At 44.7% G+C, this 15,845-nt stretch overlaps 1 protein-coding gene across 1 annotated transcript; it reads left to right on the forward strand.

Annotated features, from left to right (window-relative positions):
• The first annotated feature begins 323 nt into the window (after positions 1-323).
• LOC131592450 (cholesterol 24-hydroxylase) lies at positions 324-14,752 on the forward strand. The gene is made up of 15 exons (XM_058863978.1): positions 324-504; positions 2,359-2,436; positions 2,927-3,008; positions 3,553-3,626; positions 4,316-4,402; positions 4,994-5,132; positions 5,752-5,862; positions 6,671-6,827; positions 7,147-7,209; positions 8,406-8,478; positions 8,927-9,011; positions 10,831-10,941; positions 12,569-12,657; positions 13,546-13,612; positions 14,424-14,752. Exons 1-15 carry the CDS (start codon positions 377-379, stop codon positions 14,583-14,585), a joined length of 1,506 nt encoding a protein of 501 aa, XP_058719961.1. The 5' UTR covers positions 324-376; the 3' UTR covers positions 14,586-14,752.
• Positions 14,753-15,845: the final 1,093 nt, after the last annotated feature.

Here is a 15,845-nt window from a genome sequence, read left to right on the forward strand (position 1 = left end):
CATTCCCCCTTGTCATATCACTACATGCCCTTGTAACAAGTCCCTCTCCAGCTCTCTTGTAGCCCCTGTAATAGGATCTCCCCGGAGCCTTCTTATTCTCCGAGCTGAACAGCTCTGACTGTCTCAGCCTGTCTTCAGAAGAAAACTGCTCCAGCCCGTTGAGCATCTTCGTGTCCTCCTCTGGGCCATATCCGTAGCCATGCTGAGGGGCACAGGCCGTGCGGGTGTGTTGGAACAGCACGGCGCTCCGGGCGCAGGCCGCCGCCGCCGCCGGGCTCTTTAAGCGGGGCGGTCCCCGCCCGCAGCCGGGGATTCTCCCGGCCCGCCCCAGCCGCCCTTTGCTCGGTGCGGGGGGAGGCGCCGGCAGCCGGCGGGGATGGAGGTGCTGTGTGCGGCGGGGGGGCTCCTGCTGGCCCTGTCCCTCCTGGCCTTCGTCCTGTACTGCTGCTACGTGCAGTACATCCACGCCAAGTACGACTACATCCCCGGCGCCCCGCGGGAGAGGTAAGGGGCTGGCCGGGCAGGCGAGGCGGCGGCGGGCTGGCTCGGAGTCTCCGCAGAGCGCTCCCTGCCAGGCTGGAGCCATGAGGCAACGCCAGAGCAGGAAATAAACCCTCCAGCCGGTGTCCACAGGCCGTGCCGGGCCCGGCGGGTGCGGGCAAGGGCAGCGGCGAGAGGTCAGCGGGCTGGGCACAGCGCTGCTGTGTGCCCGCGGCCCGGGCGCTGGCATCGCCGGGGATCCCGCAGCCGGCTCAGCAGCACGGCCTGCCTGCCCGGGGCTGCGTGTCCTGACCTACATCTCCCGGGTGGCCACAGCGGCCCAAGGGGCGCTTTAGAGTCGCCCACCCGAGCCCTGCGTTTGCTCATGACCCTGGAGAGGGACCTGACGGCAGCGTCAGCCGCGCAGGAGGGACCAGCACCGCCCTCCGCGCCACACTGCTCCAGGAGGCACATTGACACTAACTCCACCAGGCACCTTCCGTGCTCTCCTTCATAAGCCAGGTGTTTAGTTTCTGCCAAAAATAAATAAAAATGTCAGAAGTGATAAGGGGAAGTGAGAAAGCTGCCAGCCAGGCAGTGGCAGCGCTGTCACAAGGAGTCACGGTTCTTGCAGGAGTGTGTGAGCTTCCCACTTCACCTGTGGGTGTACATGCCCTCCGTAACATGCCACGGAGAGACACCAGCGCTCATACACAGCCTTACAGGGACACCGCTCTCTCCTGCCCACCTCCAGGCTCCAGCCTACTTGTGTAATCAGGGTCAGATACCAGGACTAGAGAGAGGATGATCTTGTCATACCTGAACCTGCTGGTCCTTAGGTTCATTTTGAGCTGTGAAATAGCACGGTGGAGTGATGGCACACCAGAGGAGCCACGAGTGGAAACTTGTTTCCTGTGCTGCAGATAGAGTGGCTTCCAGAGCTAACAAAGGAGTTGTGTTGTATTTGGAGCTTTCACATCTTTTTGGAATACAGTGACAAAGGAGTCAAACAAGTGGAGGATTAAAAGTTTCTGTAGGTGTTGAGTAACTTTGTTGAGTTCTTGTTATTTTAAGCACCTCTCAGTTCCAACAGTAATAAAATAAGACTCAGTTTTCCCCCATAGCTTATTTATACTGAAAAGGATGATAGCATGGACCTCTGTCTCTCAAACTGGAAACAGACCTTGAATGCAGCTTGCTTCATTTAGAGACAAACTTGGCCAAATCTTCCCTCAGATTTATGCAAAGCCAGTGGGAATTCAACACTCACAGCTGAAGGAATTGATCTCTAAGTTTTCAGTGCAGCTATTGTATTTGAAAAGTTAACATTTTTTATTAATTTCTTCAATTTCCATACTAACCAGTAATTATTGTCCTCAGTATTTGAAATGATATGGTTTTGGACATAAGGAGATGGTTTCTAATCTCCTTTAACAGAAATCCATTGACAGAAATGAAGTTACACTTACCAGGGATGAGCATGTATTAAAAAGTATTTAATGCAAGTGTCTCTTTCATGTACAGCAATGTAGTAGCTGCAGTCAAGATTCAGTCAGCCAGGCAAAGAGCAAAGCAATTCATGGGGGCTCCCATCCAGACCCAAACATCTCCTATAATACAGCATATGAAAAAGACCTTGTCCTTCATCTCTGTACTGGTCTGCCTTGGTTGCATGTGAGCACCAACCTGTCTTTGGTCCCCAGTTTACCAGCTTGATGAGAACTGGGCATTGGCACAGCTCAGAGTTATTTTCATCTTCCCTTATGAGGAAAGTATGAACAACACTCACTGGGCAACAAGGACTGCAAGGATGGAAGCAATCCATACAAAACCCTATGTTGGCATCCTCATGACACTTGTAACCTTCATATTCTGCAGCTTTTTATTTGGACACCTGCCAATCATATGGAGAATGGTGAGGAATGGGGAGTTAACGCCAGATCTCTTCCTGCAGTGGTGAGTTGAGACACATCAATAACATTGAATAGGTTAGTTCTGTAGCACATATGGAGAAATCAAGGCCCAAAGATCCTTACAGGATTACATCATTAGCATAATTGAGAAGGCTGGCAAAGGAGCTAGATAGACAGCATTGATCTTTCAGATCAGATTAGATATTAAAGAAACTTTCACTGAAGGAATGGTTAGCCATTGGAATAAGGATGGTGGTGGAGTAACTTCATGGAAATGTTCAAGGGGCGTCTGGATGTGGCACATGATTAGAGGTGGTCACGGTGGTGGTGGGTTGACGGTTGGATCAGATGATCTTGAAGGTCTCTTCCAACCTTGATTATTCTGTCCTGCAATTCTCTTAATGGCTTTATTGGCTGGGGACTGCAATAATTCCCACTGCAATGTGCTCTGGTCCTTTGGGGTTATTAGATCTGAGCTGTTACATGTTGGTTTGTACCATCATTCTCTGTTTTAAAATTTTCTTTTCTTACAGGGCAGAGAAATATGGACCTGTTGTACGAGTGAATGCCTTTCACAGAATCTCAGTATTGGTTGTGAGTCCTGAAGGAGTGAAGGTACTGAAAAATAAAGCCAAATCAATAGTGGGGATCGGCCCATGCCTCCATAACAGGAGAGCTGTTGCCTGATGATCAGAGTAGCACAGAGCAGCCAGTCTGTGCTTGGCTCTGGCTGGGTTAGGAGGATGAGGTGCTTTGTTCTCCAGGTTGTCCTGATTAATTTTTTCCTTGACCAGGTAATTTATTTTGTTACTTTTATTTAAACAGCACATATAGCAAACATTTTCCATTTGTGAAAAGCAGGCTCCGTACAAGAGCTTAGTATCTCAAATGAATGGGGCACTCAAGACCAAATTTCTTTCTCTAAATCTTTGCAATTAAAACAGGGAGATTGCAAGTTATTGGGCAAAAAAGTGCTAGAGGCATGCAGAGCAAGCTAGCAGCACAGGAACTGGGGAATCAGGGCACACGAAATAATAAATCATCTACTCTTCACAGTATTGCTACAAAAGAAGGGAGTAAATGTGTGTGAGTGAAATTTTGTGTTTTGTCTGGGAAACAGATTGCACTCAGTATTCACTGACCTGAGGTTTGATTTCAGGAGTTCTTGATGTCACCACAGCACCCAAAGGATCCAATGGTGTATGGTACTCTCTTCAGCCTATTTGGTGAGAGGTAGGCAAAAGCCATCTGAATCCATTGTGATCTGAAAATAAGTGCAAGATTAATAATATCACAGGCATGACATTTTGACTCAGACCATTTACCTTAGTGTCGGGATTAATCTCTAATTCCAGACACATGTAAGCGGCATGTACCTATTAAACTATATGTCAAGTCAAATGTCTTCACAGTCAGGGAGGAGGATATACTGGATTTTGTTTTCCCTTGATCATGTATCCATTTTCCCCCCTGGGAATGTCCAGTTAGTCTCAGAGCAGTCTGCTCAAGACCTTCATCAAATTTCTCAGAGCATTTTTTTAGAGCAGTGGTTTCAGAGCACTCCATAAGGCATGGCAGTTTGCAACTTCTAAATACAATTCCCAGAAAAGGGAAATTTTCTTTGGTAGTCTGAAGCCTTAAAAAATACAATATTATTAAATATCCAGTTATTATGCTAATTATTTGCATAACAACTGTAATGAACCAGCATCTTATTGGACTCAGCAGTCCACACCTACCTGGAGAAAAAAAATCTGTTGTTTGGTTGTTGTCCACATTGATGCAATGGTTGCATGCTCAAAGGTGCTCCCTACACATGGGAAAAAGAAAGTAGATGTGAAACTCTTACATTTGCGACTACATGGGATTCAGCAGGCTCCCTTGGATAAAACTGTTCCTTTCCTTGTTTTCCTGTGTGCTAGGTTTCTAGGGAATGGCTTGGTAACTGTTTGCAACCATGAGCATTGGCGCAAGCAGCGGAGGATAATGGATTCAGCTTTCAGCCGAAGGTAAGGCAAATATTTCTGGGATGATCTAGCTGTTACTTTTACTGTATTGTCATGCTTCTCCCTTTATTTGATATTTGGATGAAAAAGACTCCAACATTCAGTGCCAAAATCATATTTAACTTCGAATCTAGCACTCCATTTGCATGCTAATTATAATTTGACAAGACTTCCCATGGAGCAGTGGCACCCCTTTGAACTCAGCAGTGGCAGAAATGTCTGAAGGTTGTATAACCTGGGGCGTGGTTATGGCTGCCTTATCCTGTTGGAAAAGATAAGGCATAGGGTTGGTCTTGTTTCCTTGTGCCCCTTGATGCAGTGTGTAGGATCCAAAGATAAAATCCATGTGCCTTGCTGGGCACAGGCCACTGCCCTTTGCCGTGACAGCTACTAATTACATGGCAGGGCAGAGCAGGGCTGCTGTAAGAAGAATGTAGCTCATTTTACATGTTTGCTTTTTAATGTATTAAGGCAAGTTAATTATAAATTTTAAAAAAATTTTACAATTTTCTATTGAAAATAATGAAAGTTATTTTGTCTGAGCAAAGATATCCTCTCCAGAGCCCCCAATACTCATCTTTATTGATTGTTCAGCTACCTGATTGGTCTGATGGAAACTTTTAATGAAAAAGCAGAGGAGCTGATGGAGAAGCTAGAGGAAAAGGCAGATGGAAAAACAGAGTTTAGCATGCTGTCCATGATGAGCCGGGTGACCATGGATATCATTGGAAAGGTACCCACTGTCCATTTCTTGTTTCCTCTGCAACTGGCAGGAAGTGATGGAAATAATGGCAGCCAGCAGCAGGATGGGATCAGGAGCTGGAGGCAGGGAGAAGGACCTTTACCCAGCAGTGCCAGAAGTCCTGCAGGACTAATTGTATCACTTCCATTATTGCTGAGCCATGGGAAAGGGCAGTTAGGGAAGGGTCTGTAAAGTCTAGGTGTGGCCTACAGGATGGGGACCTTTGGAAGAGTCCTTTCAGCCTCATACCTCCCACCCATCCATGCCAAAAGGGACACACCAGGGCTCTTTCATGGTTGGAGGTTGTATTATTGCCATGGCGTGTCTGCATGAAGTCTGCCTTATGCTGCCTTTTCCCTTTCTATGCAAACCAGTTTGGGAGGAATGGAGAGTAGTAGAAAATTATTAATTTACTGGTTTAGGGCAAATTTTGGGAGGAAACCTCCCAAATAAGGAGAAAACATAATGTCAATATTGCCCTCCCCTCACAGCCTCCTGCAAGGCAGGGTCTAGCCTGAGATATTTTTAGGGGAAAAGGTGGCACTGTGAGGCTCTCCTGCTCTTTCACCCCCACCCCAGCAAGTTGCATTTTTTCTCTTCTGCTTCTCAGGTAGCCTTTGGCTTGGAATTAAATGCACTGAGTGATGACCAGACAGCTTTACCCAGTGCTGTGACTAAGATTATGGAGGGACTGAACAAGGCACGCGTCCCCTTCATAAGGGTCTGTACTCTCTCACTTCGGTCCTCTCTCCTCACATTCAGCTGCTCCTGCTTGAGTTCATGGAGCTGTGCAAGGTCCATTTATGTCAGGGAAGCTGTCATCTGTAGATCTTTCCCTCCAATGTGCATCAAGATAAAATTCATTAGTGCTTTAAAAAACTCTCAAAATTAACATTAATATTAATAATAATATTAATATTTAATGCATTTTTTCTTTTGTTCCCCCCCTGTATGTGTCTCCTTCTGATATGGTTTTATGCTCTCATAGCCATTAGAAATTGAGATTTTTGCCATTTGTCCGAGAAGGATTGCAGCCTTCAGTCAGGGTGGAAGAAGTTTGAGCATTCTTGCTGTGAAAAAATTACATTTTCAACTCAAATTCATCTACCAAATTAATCTACTAGGAAATGATGAATGTAATATGAAATATTTAAGTGAAGAATTATTCCAGTGTCTTATGAAAGCCATAGTTGACTTTTAGATCTCCTGTTTTCTTTTTTGAGACCAGGGGTGCAATTCTGCATTGCATGCTGCAGTTTCTTTCCATGGAGAGGTGATGAATTTTGCTCACAGTACCCAAAACCTCACCTCTGATGAGACACGACATCAGCATGCACAGATTGAAATGTTTCTTATTTCAGCCCAAACCCTTCATCCTGCAGGCATTCAGTTTGTTGCATGGAGAGTAAATATTTTTGTGGCAAGTGACATTTAGTGGAAAACAAGGTGCTCACATGTAAAATAACACTGACTTTTTTTTTTTTTAACCAGCAAAAGGAATAAAATGACAAAAGAAACTCTGTATTCAGTTCATGCCAGGGTATCAGAAGCTGGTAAAGGAGGCCAGGGAGAGTGTGAGGCTGTTGAGACGTGTGGGGAAGGAGTGCATTGACCTGAGGAGAGAAGCCATCCAGAATGGGAAAGAAGCCACAGTGGATATTCTTACACAGATACTGAAAGGAGATGGTAAGAGACACCTTGCTGTTTGAGTGAATTTCTCTGTGGTATGTTTTGCTGTGAAATTCAGGGAGGACTGTTTTGGAGATCTGAACTTGGATCTTCCTTTAAAGTTGTTTTCACGCTGAAGATAGTGAGAATTGCTTTGAAAATTCCGTTTCTTTGTGTTGGATCAAATATTGGTCACAAGTCACCACTGAAATTCTCACTCAGCATCCTCTCTCAATGCCACTTCAGCCAATATGTGCCAAACAGGCAGAGCATTCTGGCTGATCTGACTGGGGCACAGGAGCATTTTCTAATCCTATTTGTTTTTCTGTCTTGACAGCTCTGGAGGAAACTAGAGATGATGAAAACATTCTGGATAACTTTATCACTTTCTTTGTTGCAGGTTGGTAGCTATTTTAATGCTTGGCTATGTCATGTGAGAAGCTGAACTCATTCTCGAGCTGTCTACAAGGTCATGATTAACATCTTTATTAATCATAATTAACATCATTAACATCATCACTCCGTGTGACGCTGCTGCAACCAGGAGTCTCTTGGTTGAAAGACAGCAGTATTACACTGGCATAGGACCAGCTGGGTGAGGTCTGAAGAGAACTCTTCATTTTCTCACAGGCAAATGATATATTGCCTTCTTTCAGTGATATCAACCCAGCAAATAACGCCAGGCTGACGTTTTCCAGCCACTGGCTTCCCACTCTGTTTTCCAGCCTCTCTCTTTCCACTGCCCACTGGGGTGCAAGACTATTCCTTATGGGGTTCTGGACCTTCCACCCAGATCCCACTAAACCCCACCAAAACCATCTTTTACATATTCAATGTGTCTTTGCATCACCTCACCCACACGATTAAATGCCATTCATGCTTACATATAAGACACTGTCAAGCCAGTCAGAAAATGTGTGGGCTGAGTAATTATGTGAGATAAATATTTTGCAGAACAAGAAGATTTAGGTTCATAAGAAGGTGAGGTCAAAATGCTGTTCTTTGGCAAGAAAGATATTATTGCAGTAGACATCTTTGCAGAAGTCTGTTTTCTGTAATACTTTAAAATGCTACATATGTCCATGAAAAAAAGGGAAAAGTGTCCACATCAGAGTCACAAAGTGGGTAAGGTTGGAAGGGTCCTCTGGTCCAACCTCTTTGCTCAAGCAGAGTCATCCTAACACGTAAAGCAGACCTTCTAAAGAAATATGGTAAGAAGTTCTGTTTTCCCTCAAAACCAGTAAATCGTTCATTTTTGGCAGAACTGCATGTCCCATAATATGACAAGGCAAACCTGGACCTCACCGGTCCTCCTGTCAGGGAGCTCATGAGCAGTAGGTGCTGATACAACCACTGCAGCTTTGACTTGGGCAATATGGGTGATATCTTTGCAAGCTGTGTCCTTCTCTTGTCATTGTTGAAAGCTCTTTATGTAGACTTCACATACCTTTTATTATTTCCTTTATTTTCTATCATATTTGAAATAGAACATTTGGGGTTTGATGTTTAAAGCTTCATTGTATCACCCTAGTAAACCATCTTTGTATCATGTTGTTATTTCATACTAACTTTTAAACTGGTTTTTGTTATCAATAGGTCATGAAACAAGTGCCAATCAGATGACATTTACAGTAATGGCACTGGGTCAGCATCCTGAAATACTGGAAAGGTATGTGTGCTCCAATTAACAGACCCAGCTTGATGTTAATTTCAAGATGAACTTAATTGTAAGGGTTATTAAAATATTAAGATCAGTTCCAAATAAATTATATTCTCCTTCCAAAATAAGCAGTTTCTTAGGACCAATACATCCAAAATGTAAAAAAAAATTAAAAACCTTAAGATGGATTATTTCAGTTTCACTTAGGTGATTTTTTTCAAAGCCTTTATACATACAGGTCCCAAATCCCACTGGATTCAGCTGCCCTGTATGGACATTGCCTCATCTTGATGTGAGGTACAAGTTCAGGAAGCCTGGATGGGAATTGGTTGGCATTTTGCCTGAGGATGGCGTGTTTAAGTCCAACTGAGTGTCTGGAAAGTAAAATAATGTAATTTGTCAACTTGCCTAGCAAGAAACCGGCATCTGCAGCTAACAAGTTTTAACTGAACTGCAGGGCTCAGGCTGAAGTGGATGAGGTTCTTGGTGCCAAGAAAGACGTTGACTATGAGGATCTTGGCAAGCTCACCTACTTATCGCAGGTACTGTAGGAGTGAGGTAAGATACCAGGCAGAGCTGCTTGGTAGCACCTCTGACATGTCATGGAGGAGCCCCACATTTATAAAAGTCTAAAAATGATGCTAATATTTTGTCCTGATAATGTTTGTCCCCAGAGAGTCAGCAAGCAAGTAGCCCAACACATTTTCAGCAGTCCAGCCTTATTGGGAAAGATGCTCCTCAAATTTACAGATTCCTTCACTGTTTTCCTTAATTATTACCAGTCTGGGAGCTACAGCAGAGTTGCATAATCCCCATTTGTTTAAGGTGAAACAATAGGTATAATTTTAAGAAAGGTATGCAACTTTGAGCCCAATCTGTGTGTGAATCCCACACACTGTCTTAATTCACTGCTCTATTTTTGTTTGATTGTTGTTAAAGCATTTCCAGCTATGATCTCACCATATGCGATAAAGTGGAATTTGAGGATAGCCAAAAATAATGACTGGATTTTCTAATGTCAGTTTTTCATTATTCAGCATTGAAACCCTCTTCAGTCACTCAGGGGTGGTGGGGGGAAGAGTTTGGTCCTAAAAGAGGTCTTGTGTATGGAAATGCTGTTTGGTAATTAACTGCAAAGCCTGGGTTGGCTATTAGCCAATGTTTGTGTTACATTTCCTTTTTTCACAAGATAGGGGACACCAGTAGCCCTCAGGAGAGGCTGAATCATAGTCCTGGCATCTGTTCTGCATAAATTACCCCATGATTTTAGTAGTCTGCCATGATCCTTTTTGTTTTAAACTACCCTGCTGAGGTGAGCAACAGTGTTTTACCATTTGCCATATCCTGTCCCACAAATTACTGTGCTTTGATAGCAGATAGATTTCACAGGTCTATTTCTCATAAGAAAAAGACAACCTTATGTGATTGCAGAAATCAGCAGGCTTCCTAGGCTTCTCCAAACACCATCACAATTATACCACTCCAATTAGGATGAGGTATCTAAGCCTTTCAGTTTTAAGACAGATCACATGAGAGCTTCTCAAAGCAGACCATTTATTTAAGAGCACAAGCTTGGATCTGTACAACCAAAATCAGTCACCCTTGGTCAGAGCCAGTCCATCACTGGAGTGTCAGAGACTATGGGACTCCTCTCCTGTTGTTCAGGCAATTCTGAATCCTTTTGTCCAGGTTTCTTTTTCATTAGTCCACTTGTGCATGCACACTTTTAATTGCATTTTCAGTGAAACACTCATGTTCACTGTTAATTAGGTTTCCCTTTGATGAAATAAGCCATTCTTACAGCTCACTGACACCAAAAGAAATGGTCTTATTCCATTTTTTTTCTCAACATTCCCATTAATTTTCCTTTGCCAGGTTGTTTTTGTATTTTTGGGGCTCTGACCTGGCTCAGTTCCTCAAGCAGCAGAAGCAGAACAAAGGGAGGAGCTGAGAGTGGGAAGGAGGTAGGAGCAATCACCCACCCCTATAGCAGCCAGTGCCCAGAACAGCCCATCAGAGGCAGGAGACTTCTCTTTTAGATATTCCCTTTGAGTTTGCTTCCTAATGCTTTTTGCTCAGTTGTTCTTCTGGCTTGAGGTGTTAAATCTGTTCCAGGATCTCTTCTGGGTTTTGTGGCTTTTTCTCTGTATTTGAGCAGCTGTAAGAAAGAGCCAGGCCTTAAGGAGCTGGCTTAGCTGTATATTTTGCCTGCAGGAGTCCAATGCAGATAGACCAGCATCCATTTCAAAAGTCAAAATCTCCCATTTAGCTAAAGTGAAAGGCCATAGGGAAGTAATTAATTTTATTTCTGCTTCCTACAGTGTATGAGCTAACTGACTCTCGTGCTTTTTGCTGACACAGGTTTTGAAGGAGTCGCTGCGGCTGTACCCGCCCGTCTCAGGGACGCTCCGCAGGCTGGAGAAGGAGCAGATCATCAATGGCATCAGAATTCCTGCAAACACCACAGTCTTTGTGAGTCCCATCCACCATCAGCAGCTTTCAGGTGCCCCAGCTAATCCAAATTAGGGTAGGAAGGAGGATCCTGGTAATTATAGGCCAGTCAGCCTGACCCCAGTACCCGGTAAGGTAATGGAGCAGTTTATACTGAGTGTCATCATGCAGCACGTACAGGATGGCCAGGGGATCAGACCCAGCCAGAATGGGCTTAGGAGGGGTAGGTCATGTTTGACCAACCTGATCTCCTTCTATGACCAGGTGACCTGCCTGGTGGATGCAGGAAAGGCTGTGATGTGTCTGTTTGGATTTCAGCAAGGCCTTTGACACTGTCTCCCATAGTAAAGTCCTGGAAAAGTTGCAGCCCTCAGCTTGGACAGGAGCACTCTGTGCTGGGTTAGGAACTGGCTGGGCCCAGAGAGTGGTGATGAATGCTGCTGCATCCAGCTGGCAGCCAGTCATTAGTGGTGTTCCTCAGGGGTCTGTGCTGGGGCCAGTCCTGTTCAATGTTTGTATTGGTGACATGGATGAGGGTATTGAGTCCTTCATTGGTAAATTTGCAGATGTCACTAAGCTGGGACCGTGTGTCGATCTGTTGAAAGGGAGGAGGGCTCTGCAGAGAGACCTTGAATGGTTGTATGGATGGGCAGTGTCCAGTGGGATGAAATTTAGTAAGTCCAAGTGCTAAGTGCTGCAATTTGGTCATAATAACCCCCTGCAGTGCTACAGGCTGGGGACGGTGTGGCTGGACAGTGCCCAGGCAGAAAGGGACCTGGGGGTACTGGTGACAGCCGGCTGAACATGAGCCAGCAGTGTGTCCTGGTGGCCAAAAAGGCCAGCAGCATCCTGGCCTGGATCAGGAATAGTGTAGCCAGCAGGAGCAGGGAGGTCATTCTTCCCCCATACTCAGCACTGGTGAGGCCACACCTGGAGTGCTGTGTCCAGTTCTGGCCCCTCAGTTTGGGAAGGACGTTGAGACACTTGAGCACATCCAGAGAGGGCAACGAGGCTGGTGAGGGGCTGGGAGCACAAACCCTGTGAGGAATGGCTGAGGGAGCTGGGGTTGTTCAGCCTGGAGAGAAGGAGACTCAGAGGTGACCTAATCACTCTCTACAACTCCCTGGTTTTTGCAGTCAGGTGGGGGTTGGTCTCTTTCTCCAGGCAGTAGCTGACAGAACGAGAGGACACAGTCTTAAGCTGTGCCAAGGGAAATATAGGCTGGATATTAGGAAAAAGTTTTTTAGGAAAGAGTGATAAAGTACTGGAATAGTCTGCCTAGGGAGGTAGTGGAGTCACCATCCCAGGATGTGTTTAAAAAAAGACTGGATGTGGTAATATCAGGGCCATTATACAGTTTTTGGTGTTAGGGCATGGGTTGGACTCAATGATCTTAGAGGTCTCTTCCAACCTAGTCATTCTGTGAATTCTGTTGAAATGTAACTGACCTGTGGATGAGAGGGCCAAAATCTTTCCTGGGCATATTTGTACTGGCTTCTCTAAAATTTTGACTAAAACTGGGGAATTAATTAAGACTGTCAGTTGGGACTGGGGAGTGGAAGGCATTTATGGTTTTGTACCTCTGACAGCAAATAGGCATTTTCAGTGTGTTGCTCCTAACTAACAAAAATAAACTCTTTCTTGCCAGCTCAACACTTATGTAATGGGAAGGATGGAAAACTTTTTCAAGGATCCACTTACTTTTGATCCAGATCGATTCAGCAAAGATGCACCTAAGTGAGCTTATTTTTACTCTTATGTTATTAAATATGTATTAAAAAACCATTACAGGAAAAGATTTCAAGGAAAGGAAAAGTAGAATAAAACTATTTTTTCATTCCAGTATGAGTAACACTAAATCATCCAAATGTAAATAGAGAGAAATAATGCACAGCTTTTGTTCAAGGGTTCTTTAGACTACACGTTACCTTACAAAGAAAATATTATTATTATTATTAAATGTTTATATTGAGGTCAAAGCTTTGGGCCCAAACCAGGTTGAATACTTGCCTTAGTACAGTGCAAGTATTTAATGTGTGACAGCCCTGGTCCCAGGGTGCTTGAAATGTCTCCATATTAGAGAGGAGAGAAGGGGGTGAAGGAGAGAAGATGCTGCACGTGGGCAGGCAGCCCAAGTCTAGTCAGTGTTCAGGAGAGCAATAGAAGGGACCAGTGAGTGACTAAACAGATGCAGAAATCAGCACCAGCTACTTCATAAGTCAGGAGTTTTCCTTCAGCCTAGAGTTAGTCTGGTCTCCTAAACCAAACACCCCCCCACGCACGTGGTTCAGAGCTGCCCAAAGGAGCAATAATTGAGTGGATTGTGACATCCTCATGACAGGCTGAAGAGCAGTTAGAGGGTGCTTGACATTCCGCTTTGAAATAAGGCTGGCATGCATCAAAACAGCTCTGGCAGCTGAGCCATACTGTAAGGAGAGATGACAAGGAAACATGCTGCTATATTGCTGCTCTGAAGCAAAAAAACAGTTAATTTGGAGACTGCTTTAACAAGTCTGATAGGCAAGGGGATATTTAGACCATTTTCTTGGTGCTGTGATGAAATACTTGCTTGTTTCATTATAACCAAGTTGTCAGAGTAACAGTTTTGAACATTTTTCTTTGCAGGCCATATTACTGCTATTTTCCATTCTCTCTGGGACCCCGATCCTGCATCGGGCAGGTGTTTGCTCAGGTGAGTGGAGGCCTGGAAAAACACTTTGTTAGTAAGCACTGGGCCAGCTCAGGGTGTGCTGACCATAGGTGGTGGTGAGCCAGAGGCCACCCTGATGCCCTGTGCACTGACCTTCTCCTCAGAGGGAAGATCTCCCCCCATGCCCATGACAGGCATGTCTCTCAAATGCTATCACAAGAGCAGACATCCATGTAGCCAAGGTATCTGCAGGGAGAAGCAACAGGCTGCACTCCCTCCCAACTGCCCTGGCTCAGCCTGCTTGAACCCAAACCCCTTAATGGGAATCACAGCCAACATTCCTTTGCCAGCCAAAGTCAAGCACACAGGGGATATGCAAGGGGGTCTTGGGGATCATCCTGTGGCTGCCACTGACAGGATCAAGGCAAGGAAAAAATAAGCTGGAGGAGGACACAAGCCAGAACTGGCACAGAGAAGGTGAGGAGGGGGCTTCATGGACAGGAGGGACAATTTAATGTGTGTGAGCATGGCAGAGAGCATTTCAGGATAGCCAGAGGCCAGTGCTTTGGGTCTGTGCTGTGACCTCATCTAAGCACCAGTGCTCAGAGTGCTTTAGTTTTACAGTCTGACTTCCAAAATGGGTTTAACACATAACCAGAAAGACTGATCTTAGTGCCTGTCATTGTCTTCAAATCCAGGAAGTCACAGGTTTCCTGCCCAAACTCAACCGACTGCATTAAAAGAGTAATATTTAATTTCTAAATCTCTGTATTGACAAGGCAGTATAAGATAGTAGACTGACTTTAAGCAGCTGTATTTGCTGTCACTGACAGTTTGCTTTTCTTCCTAACAGATGGAGGTAAAAGTGGTGATGGCAAAGCTGCTGCAGAGGTTTGAAATCCAGCTGGTGCCAGGACAGAGTTTTAAACTCTTGGAGGCTGGAACCTTAAGGCCACTAGATGGAGTAATATGTAAATTAAAGCCAAGGAGCTCTGCAAGAGGCTGCCAGGCCTGACTGCTCAGGGAGGGGAGCATGGCATGCTACTGGTAGTGTTTCTTCTGATTTTGAACATCTTGACACTAATCAAAGGTTAGATTTTGTAGACCCCTTTAGAGGATTACTAGACTGATATTATTTCTAACCTTCCTCATCATTTACTGAAGAAAACTTTATGGGAGTCACTCTACCGAGCATCTTCAATCTGGAAGTGTATGTGGAATTTCCAAGTTTCCTCTTTTGCTGGGGGGCTATTTGATTCTGACCAGACTTGGAAAAGAACATCCTCACTGGAGTATCCCTAGAGTACCTCACAAACCTACACTCCAGCCCCAGCTCATTGTTTCCACTAAGCTTATATATAACACAACATGGCCTAAGGAAGCCCTTCTTTGGGGAGTTTCTTACACAATGAAATCAGAAAAGAGTAGAGCATAAATTTGGGCTGAATTTAGGAAGAGATGTTTGGAGATAGTCTCTCGGTCAAAGCAATTTTTCTATCCCTGCTCCAAATGTGAATAACAATTGATAGGAACAATCAGAAAAAAAATAATGCAAAAAAATCAGAGTCCAAGACCTACTTTCTCCTGTTGCTACTGCCCGATTTTTATTCAGCCTCTTCTACTTTTGATATTATGCAAAGTGTAGATTCCCAGTCCACACTGTAGAAAGGGATTCTCCTCCTTCCTCCTACCCCTCCACACAGCCTGTGCTTATTCTTCTGAGACACTCTTCTTTGTGGGGAAAGTCTTGCTGCATTTATTTTAACCTGAATCATTTCCCCCATCTTGTTTGCCACAAATACAGTAACACTTCGACCCGATGGCCTAGTAGGTACAGGAGGGCTGGAAATAAGTGCCTGTATGAAATGCTGCTTAAAATGGTGTTGCACTGAAGAAATGTGTCTGCAATTTGAGGCAGAGACAGGAGAAGGAAGGTCCTGCAACCCCCCTTCTTCTGTGGATGTGTCTGAATAGCTTACTGCGTGTAGCTTGCAGCCAGGCTCTGCGAGGGAGAAAAAAGCTATCATTTAAAATGCTGCCTTCCAGAAATATTTAGATATTTAATAGGAGTTTGGGCCTCCTCTATCATGAAATACAGAGAATTAAAGGCATTTGATGCTGCCACTTTTGTTTCTTATTTTTCTGAATTAAAAGGGCAGGAGCACAGTCTATACACTGTCAAGTTCCTGTGGTGGTTTCCATACCAGGAAAGTCACATTTCAGAGATTTCCCTGACTTTGTTCCTGTTGTGCACCATCTCACTCAGTGCAGCAGT

The sequence above is a fragment of the Poecile atricapillus genome, chromosome 1 (genome assembly GCF_030490865.1).
Source record: "Poecile atricapillus isolate bPoeAtr1 chromosome 1, bPoeAtr1.hap1, whole genome shotgun sequence".
NCBI lineage: Eukaryota > Metazoa > Chordata > Aves > Passeriformes > Paridae > Poecile > Poecile atricapillus.

Bases quoted from the DNA above. Each gene is read 5' to 3' on its own strand.
- LOC131592450 (XM_058863978.1), top strand. From the start codon at position 377: ATGGAGGTGCTGTGTGCGGCGGGGGGGCTCCTGCTGGCCCTGTCCCTC. The intron at 4,403-4,993 runs GTAAGGCAAATA...TTGATTGTTCAG, and splicing joins GATTCAGCTTTCAGCCGAAG to CTACCTGATTGGTCTGATGG. The intron at 12,658-13,545 runs GTGAGCTTATTT...TTTTCTTTGCAG, and splicing joins TTCAGCAAAGATGCACCTAA to GCCATATTACTGCTATTTTC.